The sequence below is a fragment of the Phalacrocorax aristotelis genome, chromosome 19 (assembly GCF_949628215.1).
Source record: "Phalacrocorax aristotelis chromosome 19, bGulAri2.1, whole genome shotgun sequence".
Taxonomy (NCBI): Eukaryota; Metazoa; Chordata; class Aves; order Suliformes; family Phalacrocoracidae; genus Phalacrocorax; species Phalacrocorax aristotelis.
This window is the reverse complement of record NC_134294.1, coordinates 3125825-3146743: the sequence shown is the minus strand read 5'-3', so window position 1 is coordinate 3146743 and position 20919 is coordinate 3125825. Positions and strand designations below refer to the sequence as shown.

Below are 20919 nucleotides of genomic sequence, written 5' to 3'. Positions count from 1 at the left end.
ATTTATGCGTTGGATTTTGACTGCATTTTATATTTGCTAATTTCTGCCTCTGCAGTGACTCTTAAACAAATCTTGATATTATTTAAAGCACCACCATTTTAGAAAAATTATTATAAAAACTCACTATTAAGATCAAGGTGCAAAAGTGAGGCACCTGGCACCTACTGTTTCACTTCGACTCTAGCAATTCTAGTATCTTTGCATGGCTGGCACACATTCAGGGCAAGCAGCAAGAACATCTATTCCTGAAGATTCTTCAACTGCCCAGAAATGCTGAAGAAAACAACTGGGGTCTACTTTGGCTCTTGTGAGAGACAGGACACGTTTAGGGTATCAGATGACTCATGTTCTGTGAAGTCTTATGTCAGTGAAACAGCAGCTATGCTTTTTAATTTCTAGAGGAACTTTGTACAAAGACTACACCTTTCCTGAAAAAGTGTAGTCAAAAGAAAGAACAACTGCTTCAGACAGAAGCCTAAATTGGAACTAGTATGAGTTTGATTTTGTTTGGAATCTGAGGAATTACGTTTCGTTTTGGAACTCAATTCTAAAACTGGAGTCCCTTAACTGTAGTGAGTGTGTACATCTTAGGGAAGTGCAGCCGTGAGGCTTCTTTTCCTTTTTGTACTCTTTGTTCTTCTTTCAGGATTATCTTATGCACAAGACTACCTGTTATGCTACCTGTTATGCTATGTTTGTTGAAAAAGTTCTGAAGATCACAGATGTAAGAAGGTAGAGAAGCACAACATTATATTATCTTCTCACTATAATGCTGTAGCAATTCTGTGACGCTTTCAATGGCAACAAAAAAATTAAAACCAGCACTTCAAATATTTCTGTTAAAGAGCAAGTTACATTCACTAAACACACACTCACTGGTAAACCGAAATGAGCACCTCACGGTGAAAGGAACAATGCAACACTGGCAGGCAGAGACCACAGTCTTGCTAATCCTACCTCGTCAGACCCGTGCTCTACACAATCATTTACCCATTCACCAGCCAACTGGCCTATCCAAGACTATTGGATATGATCACATAACTGGGATCATAATACAAACGCGAAGTCCAGAAACACCATTGCATAGGCTTATTTTTTTTTTAATCTGGAATTTTGCTGTTTTTAAACAAAATATTTCCTTCTACTTCGGGATATTTTACAATGACCATGTGACCTATTAAAGATACTCAACTTCTCACTGGAACAAATTAAGAAATTTCATTTTTTTATAAAGTTTTCTAACTAAAATGGCATAGTAATTTTGCCCCATTACAATTTAACTGAAACAAAACAAAACATGGTTGCTTAATGAAGTTAGATTTTTATGTTTTTCATTTCCCTGGGAATTTGCAGTTTCAACCACATTCTGACATCTTAGTTTTTTTAAGAGTTGCAGACTCAGATTCACAATTAATACGTCAAGCATCATCTAAACTACAGCATCTCTACATTAGCACAATCCCACTCTATAGCAAGAACAAGATAAAGCGGTTTGGTTGGAAGCTCTTTAATTGCTGGTTACCTTAAGTCACTTTATGCTGTACCTATTGCACACTGAGAGTTACTTAAGTTTACCTGACACGAGGTAATGTGATCATAAATCTAAACTCAGCTTCCTGTGGTTTTTTAAAACCATGTTCTTTTAGAAGAAAACACAAAAACTAAAAAAAAACTGCAAAAAATAACGACATAATTTTATAGCTGCACCTTTCAAAAAATCCCCCATTGCTGACAATTCATTTGGCCATTGAGACTGATAATCATCACCTGCAGGTTCCTATCTCTGTATAACTCTAGCGAAACTCTTCTTCTGAATAGTGTTTTATAGTGTCACAAACTCAAAGCACACAAATGCCCCATGTCCATTTTCCACCTCTAATTAATTTAATATTAATGCAGTTTATTCATAACACTCTTCTCCCAGCTAAGGACTGGTTTCCTGCAAAAATTCTGAAATTATGCTGGTGTAGATCTTTTAAGGAATTCAGGACTTTGACCAACATACCTTCTGTGAAATAAAGGGAGTAGGGGGAGAGAGTGGGACAGGGAAAGATATCTGCTAATGTATTTGTAAAAGGGAGGAGAAAGATTTGTACTAGAACAACCTTATGACGAACAAAGAATCAGGAAGTAACAAGCCAAAGATATCTGGGAAAGTCAGAGCAAAGACATTTCAGATCACTTTGCTGCTCAGCAAAATGGCAGTTGTTTACACGCTGCTGGTGTTATTCTTAGCAGCTTTTGTTGCTGGATTTATATTGTTGGTCATGGGGGCAATGAATTTTGATTTCTCCAACTCAGAAATTCCTCCTGGAGTGAGTGAACCTGTAAAGCTCCGAATCATTCATATAATTTTAATAAGCAGAGCTGTGGTGGTAAGTTAACCTGGTGTGATTTCTGGGGGAAGAACGGTGAACCTGTAGATTTGAAACTTAATGCAATGCTAGAACTCTGCTTGGAATTAATATTCAGAGAGGAGAGCAGGGCACAGCTATCGTGTTGCATGTTGTATTTAGAAGCTCAGTTTTTCTAAAGAAGCCTTTACCAGATGTTTTACACTACCCTGCATTACCACAGTCCTGCCTAGCCCTTGCATTAGGCAGTATGCAAATGCTGCCTAGCACAAGCATTTGAAAGTCTGACTGTGCTTCTACAATGAATGGTGCTAACCTAGCAATAATTTGATTAAGAACACTTATACATGTTGGATCATTTATGTTTCCATTAGAGGTTCAGAATATATCAGATGTCTTTGGGCCATGCTTTCAAGCTGTCCTTGGACTTGGGGATGAGGAGTTAGGTATTTATTTTGAAGATAAAATTAGGAACTGAACATTTCAGAATTGGTTTTGGGAAGGAGGAGTTTTTGTCACACAAGTGACAAAGTTTGTTAACATTTTTCAAGAGGAGCTGAAGGAATTCCACCTCCCCTGAACACATACTTGTAACTCCTGCAGCAACTAAGCAGGCTTGTCTGATGGGGCTGAAGGGGTCTGGCCAGCTCAGCTTCTTCAGGTGAACTGGCCTGTAAGAGTGGGAAGCTAACCAGTCCATGAGAGCTGAAGCTCTTACCAGCACTCAACTTCTGGTCATCTCTGCTGACAAAGGAGCTCACTGAATCAGGAGTGTTTCTGTGTATGACAGCTGCATAGATGCTGTGATGACGGAAGGTGTTAGAAATATATGAGATAGCAGAAGTTGTGCATATATTTTGTAAATTACTTAAACACCTCCAAGAGGAACAAACTATTTACAATGAAAAAATATTATCTGTCAGAAATGTTCTAGATTATAGTGGACCATATTAAAGAATTCTAGATATATATTCTCATGCTTTGGCTGCCCACAAGTTGTAATTACAAAGTGATTACTTCACTTAAGTAGCTGGAAAAGCCAGTTCTCTCTTTATCATCTACACACTGCCCATTAGTCCCATAAACCAGAATTGTATGCTGCAATGGAAACAACATGGGATGAAAGAAAACAAACAAGTTGAATGTAAAGCTGAGAATATTCTTTGTAGTTGTTCCCTTTCTGCTTGGAAAATAGCAAATACAAAAGAATAAATAATTTTGTCATGCTTGTATACAATCAGAGACACTAAGACTAGTTTCTATAAGGAATTAAAATCAATACGCTGCAAAATGCATTATTTTTTTCAGCCTCATAATCGGGCATGGAGAACATTATAAATAGCTGGAGTCACTGAAGAGAAGGTCTTTCATGGGTAAATATATTGAGTCATAACACTGACAAATGTGGCAGTCTAATAAGAAATATTTGTAACAAAATAATGAATATTAAGAGCTTGATCTAAATCTTCATAAGGACTGAAGTACTGGTTTGGCATGACTAAGTAATGTGTTTCAAAACAGAGGTTATGTCTTTTTTTATTTTTGCAAAGTTATGTTGGACCAGTAGCTCTCATTTGTACTCTTTTCATCTTCTGGTGCCTGCTATGAACATCACTGCAGCATAAAGAAAGAACAGAAGTTTAAGCCTACTAAATATCTCAGGATCTTCTTGCCAGTGCATTGCCCACACCAATGAAGTCTTCTGAGATTAATCAAATAGCAATTATCAAACATATTCTCAACTTAGTCAACTCTACTTTGGGCAGGTGTCCATATATCAAAAATCAGCACCAGAACTATCGTCTTTTGCTATGTTGTCACATTTTCTCAGGGGCAAGGACAGAACGACCAGTGAAAACCAAACTTGCTTTCAATGTTAGGTAAAGGACCTGCTGAGAAAGCAAAGGGTTATATTTCACCAGTCTTTGTTAATGTTGCATCGTTTCGGGATTTTGTTCTTTGGTGAGCACTGCTGTTTGTGTGATCTCTCATGATACTACTGTTATTTTTTCAGTTGTACTATACCTGTACACCTACTCTAGTATTTTATGATTGCCCCAAAAGATACGACTGAGACATCCTGAGTATACTGGCCATACAGTTCCTTTACTTGGGAAAATACAGAATCTCTTGAGTGAACTCCCTGTCCTCTTTGCCTTTGAACAGGGAAAGATTTTGGAAAACATTGGCATCTGCAGTCAGGTTAGCTTTGTCCGGTACATGCAAGGTAGAAAGACTCTAGGAGTGGACCCGAAGCTCTTCATCAAGGACCTGTGGTTTGAGAAAGTGCCTGTAAGGATTTATCAGCCCAAAGTTCCATCTGCCAGCCAAAGGAGAGGAGTTATGTTTTTCCATGGAGGAGGATGGGTCTTTGGAAGTCTTGGTAAGATATCTAACAGGAAAAATATCACAATTTAGTTGAAGAAGTATCTAATTGATAAATGGTAAAGTTGATTGTCGCTTGATCTGTGGCAGTTATGAAGTTCAAGTGTAATCACAGATGCACTCCCCTAAGTCTGGCTGTCAGAAGAAACCATCTGCTGTGCATTATGTGCATTCTTCTTAAACATAAGGACAATGAGCTATGAGGGCAGAAAATACAGTAAGCAAATACTGAAATAGGAAGATGAGGCGGTACACAAGATTTGAGAAGCTACATAGACAGGGGCAGAGAAAAGTAGTGAGTATTTTCTTCTTGCATTTCTTTGACTTATGCAATAGACAACATCAGTATTCTAGCAAAAAAACCCCCCAAACCAACAAACCAAAACAAACCCAATCCCGCCAAATATGTTTCTTTCAGAGACCCATGAAAAGCTGTGCCGCTCTATTGCCAGAGAAAGTGAATCAGTGGTTGTATCTGTTGGGTGAGTATTTCCTCATGCTGTTTTTTAGAGATTATTTGCTGTAGTGTAAATATCACCTGAGAGCTTCCCTCATGATAGCAACAACCACTCTCAGAGAAATGTTTCTGTGGGACTTGTCAATCACTGTTTTCAAATTCTAAACTCAAAATTGATAGTAAACAGTGACCCATATATTCTGCTTAATCCTTATTTAAGGAAACTTAGCTTGATGTTTACAAATGCACTATGTGAATGACAAGCTAATATCACCATCACTATACTGATATAACGATTTGGATTATGAGGCTATAGCTGCACCCCAAGAAAGACACAAACCAAGAGTATTATCATTTGTATCCGACATATGGAAAGCTAAAGCACAAACTGACTATATGACTGTCAATAAAACCTAGACACGGTTGGCAGCTGACTGCTCCTGTGTTGTTAAAGACCCGAGAAACATCCTAAACAGATGATGTCCTCACAAATTAATCTGCACCACCTGGTCCAACTAGCCACAGTTTATTTATGACAACCTGTGCAGAAAGGGAAAATCCTGAGGTGATCAGGGTATTGCTGGTTGCAGGAATCAGTATTTTCAGCAGTACATTTAAAACTAATATTTACCTCTCGTACTTTTGTTGTCTCTGTGTACTAGGTACCGTTTAGCTCCTGAACACAAATACCCTGCTGCTTATGAAGACTGTCTTAATGCTACCATACACTTTATGAAGAATATCGAGCACTACGGCGTGGATCCCGCCAACGTAATTGTCTGCGGGGACAGTGCTGGGGGCAATCTGGCAGCCGCTGTTAGCCAGACCCTTGCAGGTAGATCAGACCTCCCCAGGCTACGTGCTCAGATCTTGATCTACCCAGGCCTTCAGGCGCTGGACTTCAATCTACCATCCTATCAGCAGAATCGGGGAGTCCCTCTCTTATTCCGAGAACGTGCTGCTTTCTATGTGTTGCAGTACCTAAATGGGGATGCATCAAATCTGGAAGAGGTCTTGGAGGGTTCCCATATTCCTATAGACATTAAATTAAATTATAGGAAGTGGGTGAGTCCAGATAATATCCCTGAAAAATTTAAGGTCAGAGGCTACAAACCACATGTGCTACTTGACTGTACAACCGAAGTTTTTGAGACAGTGAAAAGATTCTGTGAGCCCAACCTGTGCCCGCTGTTAGCTGAGGATGCTCTTATTCAGCAGCTGCCCGAATCTTTCATCCTGACTTGTGAGTATGATGTGCTGAGGGACGACGGCTTGCTTTACAAGAAGAGACTGGAGGACAACGGTGTTCAAGTGACCTGGTACCACCTCGAGGATGGATTCCATGGAATCATAAATTCATTTAATAGTGACTGGTTGTCATTTTCATCTGGAAAAAGGGGTCTTGACAATATTCTGAATTTTCTAAAAAGCTTATAGAAACAATTTTCTCTCCTTCTATAAGAACTGCCAATTTTCTGCCATCTTTTATGCTTCTAAATTCCATGCAAGAGGTTTAGACAGGACAGTTTGTTAATGAGCAATTATTGCAGTGTGACCATTGAAAAAGATATTTCAAGAATGCTATGAAAGTTTCTTTTAGTGCTGTTTGAAGTGTTCCATGCGCGGTCTGCCTAGTTTAATGATCTATTTGGACTAGGCACTTGCTACTCTCTCAGTAAATATTAAAGATGCAGTAAAATTTTAAATCAATATCTGGTCTGACCCATTTTATTCAATTATCATCTATGGTTTCATTCTTCCTAGAAGGCTAAGTGTGTTTTGGCAAAGGAGAAAGATACTGATATTACAATGCTGTAACGCAGTGCCTGTGCTATATGTTACATGTAGCATCTGAGTGTAAGATTCCCAGCCACCAACTTGCAGAAAATTTCTATGGGCTAGGTAACTGGTATTCTAGCCTTGAAAAAATGAAGTCAAAACCGAAGTTGTCCCCACTAGAGATACTCTATAACAGCTTTGCATAAACTGCAATGGAGGGAATGCTCTAAGTGTTCTCCTATGTTTATCAAACATACGAGTATGCTAAATAACTTGTAACCATGCTTTAAGACTCTACACAGCAAAATAAAAAGGATGCATTTACTTTTGTAGAGCACACCTTAGCTTTTTTTCCCCCTCCCTCACGTTCGTTCCTGTTTTCTTTTCTAAATGTCCTTGCTAAAACTAGATATTCCAAGCTACTTAAGGAATACCCACAACACAGGAAGCAATATGTTGTGGCTGCAGATCAGATGCAAGAGACAATCTCCACAGTAGTTGGCTCTCCTTGTAAATAGCAGCCCACCAATAAACTGGAACTTCATTCAGTACTTAGCCGCTATCTCTGAGCAGTCAGTCACATCATCTGCAGTGCAAGAATACCATGCAGAACACCAGGCCCCGTATCAGTCCCACAATTAATGTGAAGCTAAACAGGAAATTAAACACATTCTCCTCTGCCTCTTCTCCAATGTGATGCATGCTGGCTCCTTGCACAGCGTTTCCAAGGTCTTTAAGTGTGTGGTACCTGAGAGATCTGTTACAACTTGGACTGCTCTAAGGTTTACTGTTATCTGAGAAAGCTGAATCAAAGGTAGGTGTAAAGACACCTCACCTCTGGTTAAGTGAAATGGTCTTTTTTTATATACTGCCACTGATACCACTGGTGGTTTTTACTGCTTCATTCATAGAATCATAGAATTGTTAAGGTTGGAAAAGACCCTTAAGATCATCGAGTCCAACCACTAACCTATCACTGCCAAGCCCACCGCTAAACCATATCCTCAAGCACCACGTCTACCCTTCTTTTAAATACCTCCAGGGATGGAGACTCCATCACCTCCCTGGGCAGCCTGTGCCAATGTTTGGCAGCCCTTTCGGTGCAGAAGTTTTTTCTAATGTCCAACCTAAACCTCCCCTGACGCAGCTTGAGGCCATTTACTCTCGTCCTATCGCTTGTTATTAGGGAGAAGAGACCGACCCCTGCCTCGCTACAACCTCCTTTCAGGCAGTTGCAGAGGGCAAGAAGGTCTCCCCTCAGTCTCCTCCAGGCTAAACCCCGCCAGCTCCTCATAAGACTTGTTCTCCAGACCCTTCATCAACTTCGTTGCCCTTCTCTGGACATGCTCCAGCAATATTATTGTTATTATTTTCATACTAGCAGTTAGGGGAACAATTCAGTCGGGGTACTCCAATTTCAGTATCCCTCCTGGAGTGGATCATCCTGGAAGGCTTCGAATTGTCCTTGCTGCTACGATTAGTACATCTGCTATGGGGAGTTACTCTGCCATGATTTCTGCCAGAAATGTGGCTTAGTAGTTTTATTTGTAAGGTTGTATGTGGAAATACCAGAATCCTGCTGGCTGCATCAAGACTTAAATGAAGACTTTCCTTTTTTGGGGGGCTGACTTTAGAGTACAACTTTTGTAAAATCATTCTGTTAGACTTCACATAGTTTCAGTCAGGTTTTCCCTATTAAGTAGGGATGAAGCCAACCATAAGAGTCCAAGCTTTATCAGCTGAACTTCCCCAATTCAGTTTAAACTAATTATTTATAAAAAGTGAGATCGTTTTGATTTCTATTTTAGCTAAGCCCAGATGATGTTTCTAGGCCATTCTTGGGGCTTTCCAGTAACACTGATGGAAGGCTGGGTGCTTTTTAAGCAGATAAAAACAGAGACTCACAGGAAACCTGAGGGGACCAACACCTGGGTTGTGAGCCGTAAGTGGCGGGAAGGTGGTACGAAACTAAAGGACTCGGTGATGCTGAGAAGGAAACACCTTTTATTCTCCCCTAAGCCATTTTGCCTGACAGAGCGTGAGTCGGACGCGTGGGCCTACCTGCTCAGGCGCACGGTGCCAAAGCGACCCCGCTCGCCCAGGCGCGCAGCCTCACAGGGGACCGCCACAGCTCCATCTTCTCCTGTGCCGGCTTTCTGGTGAGGACCAAACCGGAGCGGCCGCCAAAGGAGAGGGTAGAGGCGAGCGGCGCTGGAGCAGGCTCACCCCGCCAACACGTCGCCTGCGCGCCCCCTCAGCCCTCGCAGCGGCCGGGGGAAGGCAGGCGCAGGGTCTCCCTCACGGCAACCTGCCCGGCGCGGTGTGTGGCAGCCTCCCCCGCGGAGGCCGCCCTCCGCTCAGCCGGGCTCTCCTCCCTTTCCTCGATCAGGGGAAGATTTTGGAGGAGACGGGAGTGTGCAGCCAGATCGCCTTCACCCGCTACGTCCACTCCGGGACGAAGCCGGGGCCGGCCCCGCAGCTCTCGCTGAGGGACGCGCGGTCCGGCCGGGTGCCGGTGAGGGTCTACCGGCCCCGGGCGCCATCTTCTTCCACGGCGGCGGCTGCCTGTACTGCAGCATCGGTAGGGCGGGCCGGGTCGGTCCCTCAACCGCCCCCCCACCCCGCTGTTATCTCCTGGAGGCGGGGGGAATAATTCTGCCTGAAACCTGCCAGAAGGTGTGAAATCTGACTGACCTTAGTGCTCCCGGCGAACCGCCGCTGCCCGCCGTGAGGGGAGGCGGCAGGGCTGAGGGCGGGAGGGAGCAGGAGGTGAGCTGGCGTGTGAGGATGGGAAGGGGAAAGGAGCCTTCCACCTTCCTTGGCTATTGCGTCTGGAAAAGGAGCGGGCAGCTAGCAACCCCCCGGCGTTTTTGCAGATTGCCGCGAAAAGGTCTGCCGTTACATTGCCAGAGAAAGCGCGTCGTGGTTGTATCTGTTGGGCGAGTTAGGTCAGTACCACCCTATGGAAGTCTTTTTGCCTCTTTTTACTTCTCAGCACCAGTGCTGCATGTCTCGCAGGAGCACTCCTCAGTAAACCACCTCCGCAGGATCCCAGATGCTCAGAATTTCAAGGGGACTACTTTCATTTCTTCCCCCCCCCCCAGTCTGGTAATGCAGGGAGAGTGCAAACACACCCCAAAGTAAGGGCCACGTATCTCCCAACGGAGAGCCACGCTGGCCCCACACAAAGAGAAGGAATGCTTTCCAGAAGAGTTTTCTTACGTGTTGGGAACCGACTAATAAACAGACTTGGAAGGTGATGATTTAGTGATGTGTAATTAGATGTAATCGTCCTGTAAATTTCAAGGAGTGTTCTAACTCTAGAATCAAATGCCAATATATTTTAATACTATTAATACAGAATAATATAACTCTGACCCAGATATTTAAATAAACAAAGAAAAATACAGTCATTCTTAAGGGGAGATATCCTAAGTAAAGGTGAGGGCAGACTGATTAAATTACTTCATCCACAAGCCAGAGACAGTCTACACCTGAAGAGTAAAATGAACTTGTATCACGCAAGTTCTGATCAGTGCCGTTCCCAGAAGATCCCAGCTGTGCTACGTCCTTGCAACTTCATCCTACTGGCAATCATTTCTCTGTGATAACTCACTGCACAAATACCTTTTTAGCAGATAATGACACTGGGGTTTTTTTGCTGAAGGAAAAATACCCCCCAAAAAAACACAGGAAAAGCCAAGGTGCCATAGGAAATTTGTGTTCAGTTACGACATTTCCTTCTCTTACTTTTGTTGTCTCTGTGTGCTAGGTACCGTTTAGCTCCTGAACACAAATACCCTGCTGCGTATGAAGACTGTCTTAATGCTACCATACACTTTATGAAGAATATCGAGCACTACGGTGTGGATCCTGCCAACGTAATTGTCTGCGGGGACAGTGCTGGGGGCAATCTGGCAGCCGCTGTTAGCGGTACCACCTCGAGGATGGATTCCATGGAATCATAAGCCTCTATGATTATTGTGGTTTCCCATTTCCAGCTGGGAAAAGGGGATTGGACAGCGTTGTTAAATTCATAAAGGGCCTCTAAAAACAACTTTTCCTCTTTATGCTTCTCCCACTAATGCCTCCGTTTAGGCTCCCAAACCTCAGGTAGTACTTCTCAGCAAAAATGTGATACCCTTTGATGTGTAAAATACCAATTTTGATATTCATGAACTTCCAATACTGTCTGAATTCTGTTTTTTTCCTCATGAGACTATTGACATGTCAGTCTTTACAGTTTTAATATTTTCCACCTGCTGTATTTCAGTCCCTTTTCTTTCAAATCAGCATCTGATTGATTCCTTGTATTTAATTACATAGAAGTAAATAATCTGATAAATATATCTGTGGAATTATTTGGATTAAATAACCCCTGTGAATTCAGGCAGGATCTTTGTGATGTCCATCTGATAAGCTCCAAAGCATGACTTTATTTTATTTAGGTAAAATTACAAGTTAGGTACAGCTGGAGGGAAGAGTTAGAGGAAGGCTCTGGAAAAACAGGCCCAGATTACGGTCTCGGGAGGTTCAACAGATCCCCAGCCGGCACAGCGGAACCACATCTGCAAGAGCAGCCGTACGAGGCCTGAGCGAATTGGGGACACCTTGCTGGAGGCAAGGAAGGGCTGCCCTGATTTTAAAATAGCTGGTAGCTCTACAAACTCCTTTGGGATGTCTCCGTTACGCCAACTGAAGCTTAGGGCAAGAGATGCTGGTTGAGAGGGAACAGTTATGACAGGTTTTAGAAAGACAGTAAGGATTGGTGAACTGGGCTCTTGATCTGTGTGTGGTGGGAGGTTTGACTTAGAAAATATGAATGAAAATGTTTTCATGTTCTTTCAGAGAGTGGTTCCCCAGTATTATTTTTTCAGAATCTGTGCTGGGATGTTTCTCCATGTTTTGAGTTTTCTTTTCAGGACAAGGCAGCGTATTCCTTGACATGATATACTTCATCTGATGATCCTAGAGGTCTTTTCCAACCTTAATGATTGTATAATTTATACCCTCCTGATGAAAGCAAGGGAAAAGAGTAGTGGGCGAACTCAGAACACTAAAACTGAGGAAATGAAAATCCTAAGGGGGAAAATAATCTCCCAGGACTGAGGAAATCAGAAATTTTACTGAAACAAATGCTGTTTTCCATTTGGATTGCACAGGGCAACGGCAGCCCTTCTTGAGCTCCCTGCGGGCTGTCTGTACACAACGACCGCCTAAATGTGAGGGCCAGCCGCGTACTCCCGTCCGCCGGGAACGCGGGTGCCCCGCTCCCCGCCGGCGCCGCAGACCCTCCGGCTCTCCGGAGCTGGAAGGCCGGCCGGGGCCCGCCCGCACCTCGGCGCCGCTCGGGGCGCGGCGCGCTGCCCGCGCAGGTCACGCACCGGCCTCCCCGCACCGAGATTACGGCGCGCCCCGGGCCGGCGGCGCGGCCTCCCCCCGGCGCTCGCACCATGACCCCTGCGGCGGCTTTGCAGAGCTGTCACAAACGGCCGCTGACGCCGGCGGCCGGGGCCGCGGTGGCGGGGCGGGGGGGGGGGGGTGGGGGGTGTCGGTTGGCCGCTGCCGGGCCCCGCCGCCGGCCGGGGAGCCCCGCGGGGCCGCCGGCGGGCCATGGCGCTGCTGCCGGCGCTGCTGCTGCTGCTGCTGCCGCTGGCGGGGCTGGCGGTGGCGCTGGCCGCGGTGCTCCTCGGCCTGCCCAGCTACGACATCCCGCCCGGGGTGAACCAGCCCGCCAAGCTGCGCCTGGTCCTGGCCGTGCTCCTCGGCACGGCGGCCCTGGTGAGTCGCGCCCGCCGCCGCGCTGGGCGTTTCGGGGGGCGGGGGGTGCGCGTGTGTGTTTCCACCGGCGCCGGGCTCGGGGCTACAGGGTTTTGCGGGTGTGTCGTGTTTCCCCCCCGCAGCCGCCCGGGCCGGGGTCCCCCGCGGCGGGGGTGGGCGGCCGCCGCCCGCCGGCGGGTTGCAGGGGAGCCGGGCGGCCCGGGCAGGCCCCGGCCCACGGGCTGCGCTAGGAAACAATAGAAAATAAATTAAAGGAGCCTGGATGACGCTCCGCATGCCCCGGCCGCCCTCGTGTGATGCTTGCGGCTCTGCATCGTGCGGGGAGCGGTGCGGTGGGGCACCCGCGGTCCGGCCGCTGCTGCTGCCATGGGCAAGAGGCGTGCCGCGGGCCGCAGTCGCCTGCTGGGGCTCGGTAGCAGAGATTGCCGCCACGGCGGCGTTGATCCAAGTCTCGAATTCAGAGCCGAGCTGGCGTTTTGTCTCGTAACTGCCCTCAGCTTTAGGCGAAGTCACCTTGCAGAAGGAAAGCCCCAGCCCTTCAACTGCTCCTGCCACGGCTGACATTTATGGTACAAAATCCGTTTAGGGCTGCTTTACTTAATCCCTGGACTCCCTTTTACAGCATTGCATAAAAGGCATTAGAGCCCTCCTAAACTCTTCCTCTGTCACTTGCTGTACCTTTTAATTTTTTTTAAATCTTCAATCTTCTCCTTCGCCCCTTTAGCCGCAGCATCGCCTTTGCTATTGCACAGACCTCGTTTTCCTCCACGCTGTTTCTTACACCATTTACATCCCCTTGAAATTTGCTGACAAAGCTGCCCAGCTCTCCTGAATCCCACTGGCGGGTGATGACAAGGGAATGGATTAAGAAAGACTCCCATTGGGCACCTGAATTAAAAGAGTCTCACTGGGCATTTAAAATTGGGATCTTGTTAGTAACTGCGCCGTAACGGTTTATTTGCTTGATTCCGGTAATGAAGTTGGTTCCCAACTTCTTGTTTGCTCACTTATTACATCAGGTTTATATTCTAGCTTGCAAGATCATTGCAAGAGCATTGGGCTCAGTAAATCTGTTGTGCAAATGAAAAGCAGTAACTAACTCGTACAATGCAGCTCGGCACTTAGTATTTGAAAATTCACTGAGTTTTATGGTCTTATTCAGGACTATTAGTTTATGCAACGAAGACCTATTACAGCTTTTATTGCTGTTTGCATATACGCCATTTCACTGTTCTCAAGAATAAATGAAACGAACGAGCACAAAGGTGTGCAGAACAGTACTGACGATCAAGATGTTTACTCCGAGAGAGCCAAGCTGGATGGCCTACATTAAATTTCCAATGTGATATAAGGAGGACACTGGATTTGAGTAATGGAAGTAAATTTTTTACAGTCTGTACGATGTGAGAGCTTGGGAAACTTGTTTATCTCGAATCAGAGAGCTTTATTTTTACCAGAAACGGGTCAAATTGCCGTATGTGAAGCCTACATTTTAAAGTCTGATTCTTCAGATTCCTGCTGGTGCAGTAAGCGGTAGAACTTCTCCTTTTGGGTAGAACTTCAGGCAAACTTAAATACTGTTTTCTGACTCTATCCTGGGATCTCTCACTTTCTTAGGACTGGGCATTCCTACCAAGAAAACCAACTGTGGCGTTACTTTTCCTCACTGTTTTCCACAGGTTTATTAAGGCAAAGCCCAAGGACTAAACAACCTCTTAGAACGGGCTCTCCCGTCAGGGCCTGGTGCGCATGAAGCCAGTTAGAGAGCGTCTGGGAGATGCGTGCATCGCCATTATCCTCCTCTATGAACAGTCCTCGTGGCAGTTATTCTAACTTCTTGTGCTGTTATTATTATATCTTCTTATAGTGTATTCATATTTTACAGCATTACCGCTTTTTTTGGAGGGGGGGGGGGTGTAAACTCTGTGTTTCTTTAAAATTTCCCGCCAATACAGTTCAATGTAAGTGTGATGCAGAGTTTGCGTACCTTGGCTAACTCGACTTTTAAAGAAGCCTTAATTTGTTTTACCTTTAACAGGGAAAGATTTTGGAGAAGACTGGACTTTGCAGTCAAATCACTTTTGGCCGATACGTGCGACAGGGACGGAAACTAGGGGTGGATCCAAAGCTCTTTATCCAGGATCTGCAGTTTAACAAAGTACCTGTGAGGGTTTATCAGCCTAAAGCTACCTCTGCTGGGCGAAGGCGAGGTATCATCTTCTTTCATGGAGGAGGCTGGGTATTTGGAAGTCTCGGTAAGATATTTGCTGGAGGAATTGTAGTAACGTGGAAATAACATTCTCATATTTTTATAAAAATGAGATAAGAGGATTACGTTTCACCACGTAATCTGGGAGGAAGTCAGAAGACAAATACGTGTCTTTCTGGAATGAACATTGCCTAGCTGTCTCAGAGACGAGGGCAGTTGCAAAGCACTAATGAAAGTATTTCTTTTCCAGATACCTATGAAAAAGTATGCCGCTACATATCCCGCGAAAGTGAATCGGTAGTTGTTTCCGTTCAGTAAGTGAGCCCTACCCAGTTCTGTTGTTTGGAGATTATTGTTGCTGTGGGGCCACAGCAGAGCTGCGCTGGTTTTGGAGATGCTCTTTTTCGCAGAGAAATTTCTATAGAATTCAGTGAAGTCCATAAAGAGACAAGTAGCGATAAAGGAGATTTCACAGCTCTTAGCTGTTCATGCCCTGACATACTCCGAAAATCAATACACTAAGAAAATCTATAAAAACCAATCAAAAACTTAGATGAAAACAGTCTGCTGAACACACGAACGTGTAGTAAGGTGCTCCAAACAATTGTGATTTATAGAAAAAGAGACAATAATCACAGTGTTACTCCCATTTTACACATAGTGAGCAGAGACAAAAGATTATTCATTATCTTGTCAAGAATACACAGGTTGTTTTCAGTGTTACTAAGGAATGTAAAAAAGTCTTGGTCAGACTCTTAATCAGTCCAACTTTACCGAGTCCGTGTGATTGACTACACAATTTACACCTTAGCCGCAGTCTGAGGAATGCCTGCTTAGGAGGTGATCAATACCCTGACCTGGAGGAAAACCACCCCAAACGACAGGGCTGAAAGACAGCATAGGATACCATGTCTCGATTAATACTAATGACATTTCCTTCTCTTACGCTTGTCGCTTTCTGTGTGCTAGGTACCGTTTAGCTCCTGAACACAAATACCCTGCTGCGTATGAAGACTGTCTTAACGCTACCATACACTTTATGAAGAATATCGAGCACTACGGCGTGGATCCTGCCAACGTAATTGTCTGCGGGGACAGTGCTGGGGGCAATCTGGCAGCCGCTGTTAGCCAGACCCTTGCAGGTAGATCAGACCTCCCCAGGCTACGTGCTCAGATCTTGATCTACCCAGGCCTTCAGGCGCTGGACTTCAATCTACCATCCTATCAGCAGAATCGGGGAGTCCCTCTCTTATTGCGAGAACGTGCTGCTTTCTTTGCGTTGCAGTACCTAAATGGGCACGCATTGCATATGCGAGAGGTCTTGGAGGGCTCTCATATTCCTCCAGATATGAGGCTGAAGTACAGGAAGTGGGTGAGTCCAGATAATATCCCTGAAAAATTTAAGGTCAGAGGTGTGAAGCCACTTATGCCCACTGATTTTATAGCTGAAGTTTATGAGACAGTGAAAAGATTCTGTGAGCCCAACCTGTGCCCGCTGTTAGCTGAGGATGCTATTGTTCATCAGCTGCCCGAATCTTTCATCCTGACTTGTGAGTATGATGTGCTGAGGGACGACGGCTTGCTTTACAAGAAGAGATTGGAGGACAACGGTGTTCGAGTGACCTGGTACCACCTCGAGGATGGATTCCATGGAATCATAAGCCTCTATGATTATTGTGGTTTCTCATTTCCAGCTGGGAAAAGGGGATTGGACAGCGTTGTTAACTTCCTAAAAAGCTTATAGTAAACATCTTAGATTCCATGAGTCTGTTTATGCCTCAACCTAGGAAAATATCTTTTTAGGATATTTAATATCAGGTGGTGGGTAGTCAGTCAAGGGCAGCCAGTAACAATGATAAATAAGGCTCATCAGAACCTCATTCCAGCTATTAGTTGGAACATGGAGTATGCAAACCTTACACAAACTTGTACCGTGCTGCAAGCCCTTATCTTTCGCTATGTCAATAAAGTACAATGTCATTTTGAACGGACACCCTGGTTTGTCCCACTGGTTTAAAATAAAATCCGTCTTTCGTGATCGTGTCCGTCTATGAAGAGAGAGTGTGTGTCGTGCAGGTATGTGTGGTGTGGGGGTATGGAGGAGTACCTCACTTCCATCGCAATGTTTTGAGACATACCCTGTGCTCTGATTCCGAACTCCATTCGAGAAACAGTCCCAGCTGACTTCAGTGGGTTAGGCGCCACTGTTTTGCTCAGCAGTAAATAGGGTGCCGCCTAGAATGCGGTTACTGGAACAGTCACCGTGGGGACAGCAAGCAAACGGTTCTAGGGCCAAGCAGTTCCACGCAGCCAGGCAGCAGCACGCAGCCAGGCAGAAGTGGAGCCCCTTTCTGCCCTAGTTTTATCCCTGGACTATTGAGTAATCTCTGACCCATTTAACTTGAAGGACAGTTCCAACAACCAGGGAGGGTAGTGCTGGTGAGACACAGAAATATGACTGCGTCGCAAAAAGATGGACAGGATTGGTGGAAAATTGAACCCAAATACTCTAGTAAAGTTCTCATTGGAAACTGGCTGTATGAGAGGAAAAGGGTAAGATCGGGAAGGAAGCGTGAGAGCAGGAGTGGAGCGGGTCAGAACCAGCGCTGCAGAGGTAGTTACTGCTGCAGGTGTAAGCTAGAGTCCAGGCTCATCTAGGAGGAGTAGTAAAAGGGAAAATGATAAACATCTTGCTTGGCCTACATTACATTAATTGTTAATCATCTGCCATTCTTCTCCCTAAGGCAGGACAGAAGCAGTGCCTGAGCACGGGTGATGTTGTGTGGTTCACACTGGACATAACATTAGCAATTAAAAATGCTATAGCACCTCTTATGGAATCACTCCAGAGTGCTATAAACTTACATGCAACTACACAACGACAATATACACAACTTAATAACATACACCAACATTATACAAGAGAGGCTTCATTAACCCTTCCATAAGTTAATACTCATTATTACTTGTATCAGAGGATCTTTAATAATTTGGATATTCGTTTCATTTGCTTGTATAAATAAGGAGATCTTTGCGAGCAGAGCTGCTCTATAGATTGCATGCCCTGCTTAAGAGCTGAGCAAAATTCTACCATTAGACATTTAACTTTGTCAAAACATGCCAGTTGTGTTCCATATTGGACCTGTTAGGGCAAATCCTCCCGACACTGCTAAAATTACTTTCTTTAGATTTTTTTTTCCCCTGGAGCAACATGCTAGACGACACTGCAGAGACTGGCCCACTGCGGCAGAAGTAGGAACAAAGGGACAAGATAAAGGGTTCGTTCATCCTTCTCAGATGCTAGTTCACATGGCAGGTGGAAGTATTTAACACTGAACCATGAATAATTTTTCAAGGGCTGTACAGTATCTTATATTTACGCCAAGGAATCAATCCAGAATTTGACAATGGCTGATTATACCAGCTGACTTTACCTTCTGAGAAAAAGTACAGGCTTCTTTCCAAATAAGTGCTTTTTAAATACATAGAGGGAGAAAGCAGCACTGGAAGAGTGCTGCTGTAATTATCAGATTGCCTTAGCAGTACTGAGTGTTGTATATCTCTCCAGTTTACAAAAGACACCGGGGAACTCGGCAGCAGCACGTACAGAACAGACTTCACGTGCTTCCCAGATCACAAACCAGACCAAACGCTAAGGAGAGCCATGATGGAGAAATGTGAGGTAAGTAAAAGCAATTTCACGTGTAGGGCTGTGTGTGCCAACATTCGAACAGCAATGATCTTTGACTAATACTTAAATCATGTTTTATACCCTTAAACAACCAAGTGTGTAAAAGAGGGCACCGCAGCTCTGAGGCCAGTTTACAGGATCAGGAGCTGCCTCCTATGTTTGCTTGAAGCAGGACGCCTTTCCGAGGCAGACAAACGGCACATGCTTCTCGGTGTTCTCTGTTTTTCCCCGTCTCTGCCTCGGAGGGTGACCGGGGCACATGCAGAAAACCAGTGTGTTACCACCTGCTAGGACTGAGTACTGTGTCTTCAGGACATTCTGTGCGCTTGCTGGTAAAAGAGGATTATTTTCATCAGCACACCTCTGATTCATAGGAACACACTGCACTTAAATGAGTCCCAGATCTTTCACAACAATAATTTCCCACAAGGCACACCTGCTAGAACGTCCCTTTCTCCGGGGTGCCTCCACTCCCCAATATTCTTATCATTCTCTCCTCCTGACACAGAGCTGGAAGGTAGTGTACGTGATGCTGGTGCACAATGAAACACCTCAACTGCACAAGACAATCAGCTTTTCATTTGCAGGCTTCTTAAACGTATCTGCAAATCTGTGATGCATGTGTTGAAATCAAACTAATCAGACCTCATAAGATACAGATGTAGTTGCTTAACTTAACTGGAAATTTACTTGAAATGCTAATGCCCTTATTTTCAGGGATTAGATGACAGGTAAAAGTAATAAAAGTACTGCTATAACTGGTAGCACAGCCTGACTGAAATACACGCTAAACCACCTGAATGCTGTGTACAAAGACAAATGGCATGGTTTCATGTGTATCTCATTTCAGGGCCTGCCAATGCAGCACTTCTTCACCCACCATGACGAACCAAGAAGCCGAAATTTAGTATCGGAGTATGACGATAAATATAATAGACATGGTTACAACCCTGTGCTGCCTCCCCTCCGCAGCTGGAATGGACGCAAGCTTGCCTGGATTCCTCAGAAATCAGATTTCCCCATTCTTGGTAGTTTTTGGCATTATTAATTCAATCAGATGGAACACGGTGCAGTGGTCAATATATGGACTTAAAGCCAGGAATCTCCTCCTGTTTTAATTCTGAAAATGAATCTTGTGGTGACTTTTGGTTACTTTCTTACCCAGTCAGTAGCTTATTCTTCTGATTGATAAAGTGGAATGTTATCCGTACAACAATACTTTATCACCACAGAAGCAGGGAAGGACAGTGTCAATGAGCAGATTTCTCTCCCCTATGCAATAATGCAAGACACCCAGCTGAGAACAAGGAGAGCTGTAAGATACAGCTAGCAGGAGAATTCACGGACCATTGTTATCTTTCTGAATTTAAGTGACATGTACAGCTCTGCTAACTTTTTAAATATCTACCAGAGAGACTATGAAGAATCAGGACTCCTTACATTTATATGCTGTTCTATTGCTATTTAACAGTGATTTTTCCTTCCCAGCCAGACCTGGGAACAAGAAGATCTGTTTTGTTCTTTATCTGCTGTCAAAATAGTACAAATATTCCCTATGACAGCTGTGGAGTAAAAACACCAGGACCAAAAATTTAATTCTATCGTTTCTAACATTTAATCATTTCCTGTCTCAGAACCACCCACCAACTATGGCCTTCTTCATCACCTGATGAAAAACTGGCACAAGAAAGAAGCTGGACTGATGAAGAGTGTCTACACCATTTCCTACGAAAACCCACAGATTTCTGCTTTTGCTACTTGCCAACTGAGACAACCAGCTAAAATTCATGACCTCCCTTCCAACCAGGGACATCTTCTCCAAAATGTTAGTAGAATCCTGGACTAGGAAGGGGGTCAGAAATATATGCAAGCCATCGGCCAACTGGTGAGAGACAGAAACGCAGCGGATGCCTCTGTGTAAACTGCTTAGGGTGATCTTAAGTACTACTTAATATAGCTTGTTGCTCACGTATGTAAGAGTGATCCGTTCCATGCGGAAGGAATGAGAATTAGGTTATATAGGCAGAGGGCTGTCTACTAGTTAGAACAAGTTGCTGGGTCACATTCTGTCCTGCAGATGGCTGGGAATATTTCAGAAGATATTAAATCACTGAAAACAAGATTTTCATCTGTTGGTTTCTGGTCAATTAATTGTTGCAGTAAGAAAAAAAAAAAAACCAGGGTAGGATTGAACCTGAAAGGATACAACTCTCTTAATTGCTTTGTCCTTAGTTGTTTTTTTCATTTTCACACAGCTTGCTAT

General features: G+C 44.4%; 3 protein-coding genes across 3 annotated transcripts; all 3 read left to right on the top strand.

Annotated features, from left to right (window-relative positions):
* Positions 1–2165: 2165 nt before the first annotated feature.
* On the top strand, positions 2166–6904 carry LOC142066387 (arylacetamide deacetylase-like 4). Its single transcript, XM_075113740.1, has 4 exons — positions 2166–2375; positions 4521–4737; positions 5158–5221; positions 5859–6904. Exons 1-4 carry the CDS (start codon positions 2199–2201, stop codon positions 6631–6633), a joined length of 1233 nt encoding a protein of 410 aa, XP_074969841.1. The 5' UTR covers positions 2166–2198; the 3' UTR covers positions 6634–6904.
* Positions 6905–12517: 5613 nt separating this feature from the next.
* On the top strand, positions 12518–17010 carry LOC142066353 (arylacetamide deacetylase-like 4). The gene is made up of 4 exons (XM_075113670.1): positions 12518–12756; positions 14795–15011; positions 15216–15279; positions 15935–17010. Exons 1-4 carry the CDS (start codon positions 12589–12591, stop codon positions 16707–16709), a joined length of 1224 nt encoding a protein of 407 aa, XP_074969771.1. The 5' UTR covers positions 12518–12588; the 3' UTR covers positions 16710–17010.
* On the top strand, positions 16924–20655 carry CFAP107 (cilia and flagella associated protein 107). The gene is given in 5 exon segments (XM_075114387.1): positions 16924–16963; positions 17373–17518; positions 18534–18647; positions 19507–19684; positions 20291–20655. Coding segments are annotated over 5 exon segments (765 nt in total). The 3' UTR covers positions 20578–20655.
* The last annotated feature ends 264 nt before the right edge of the window (positions 20656–20919 follow it).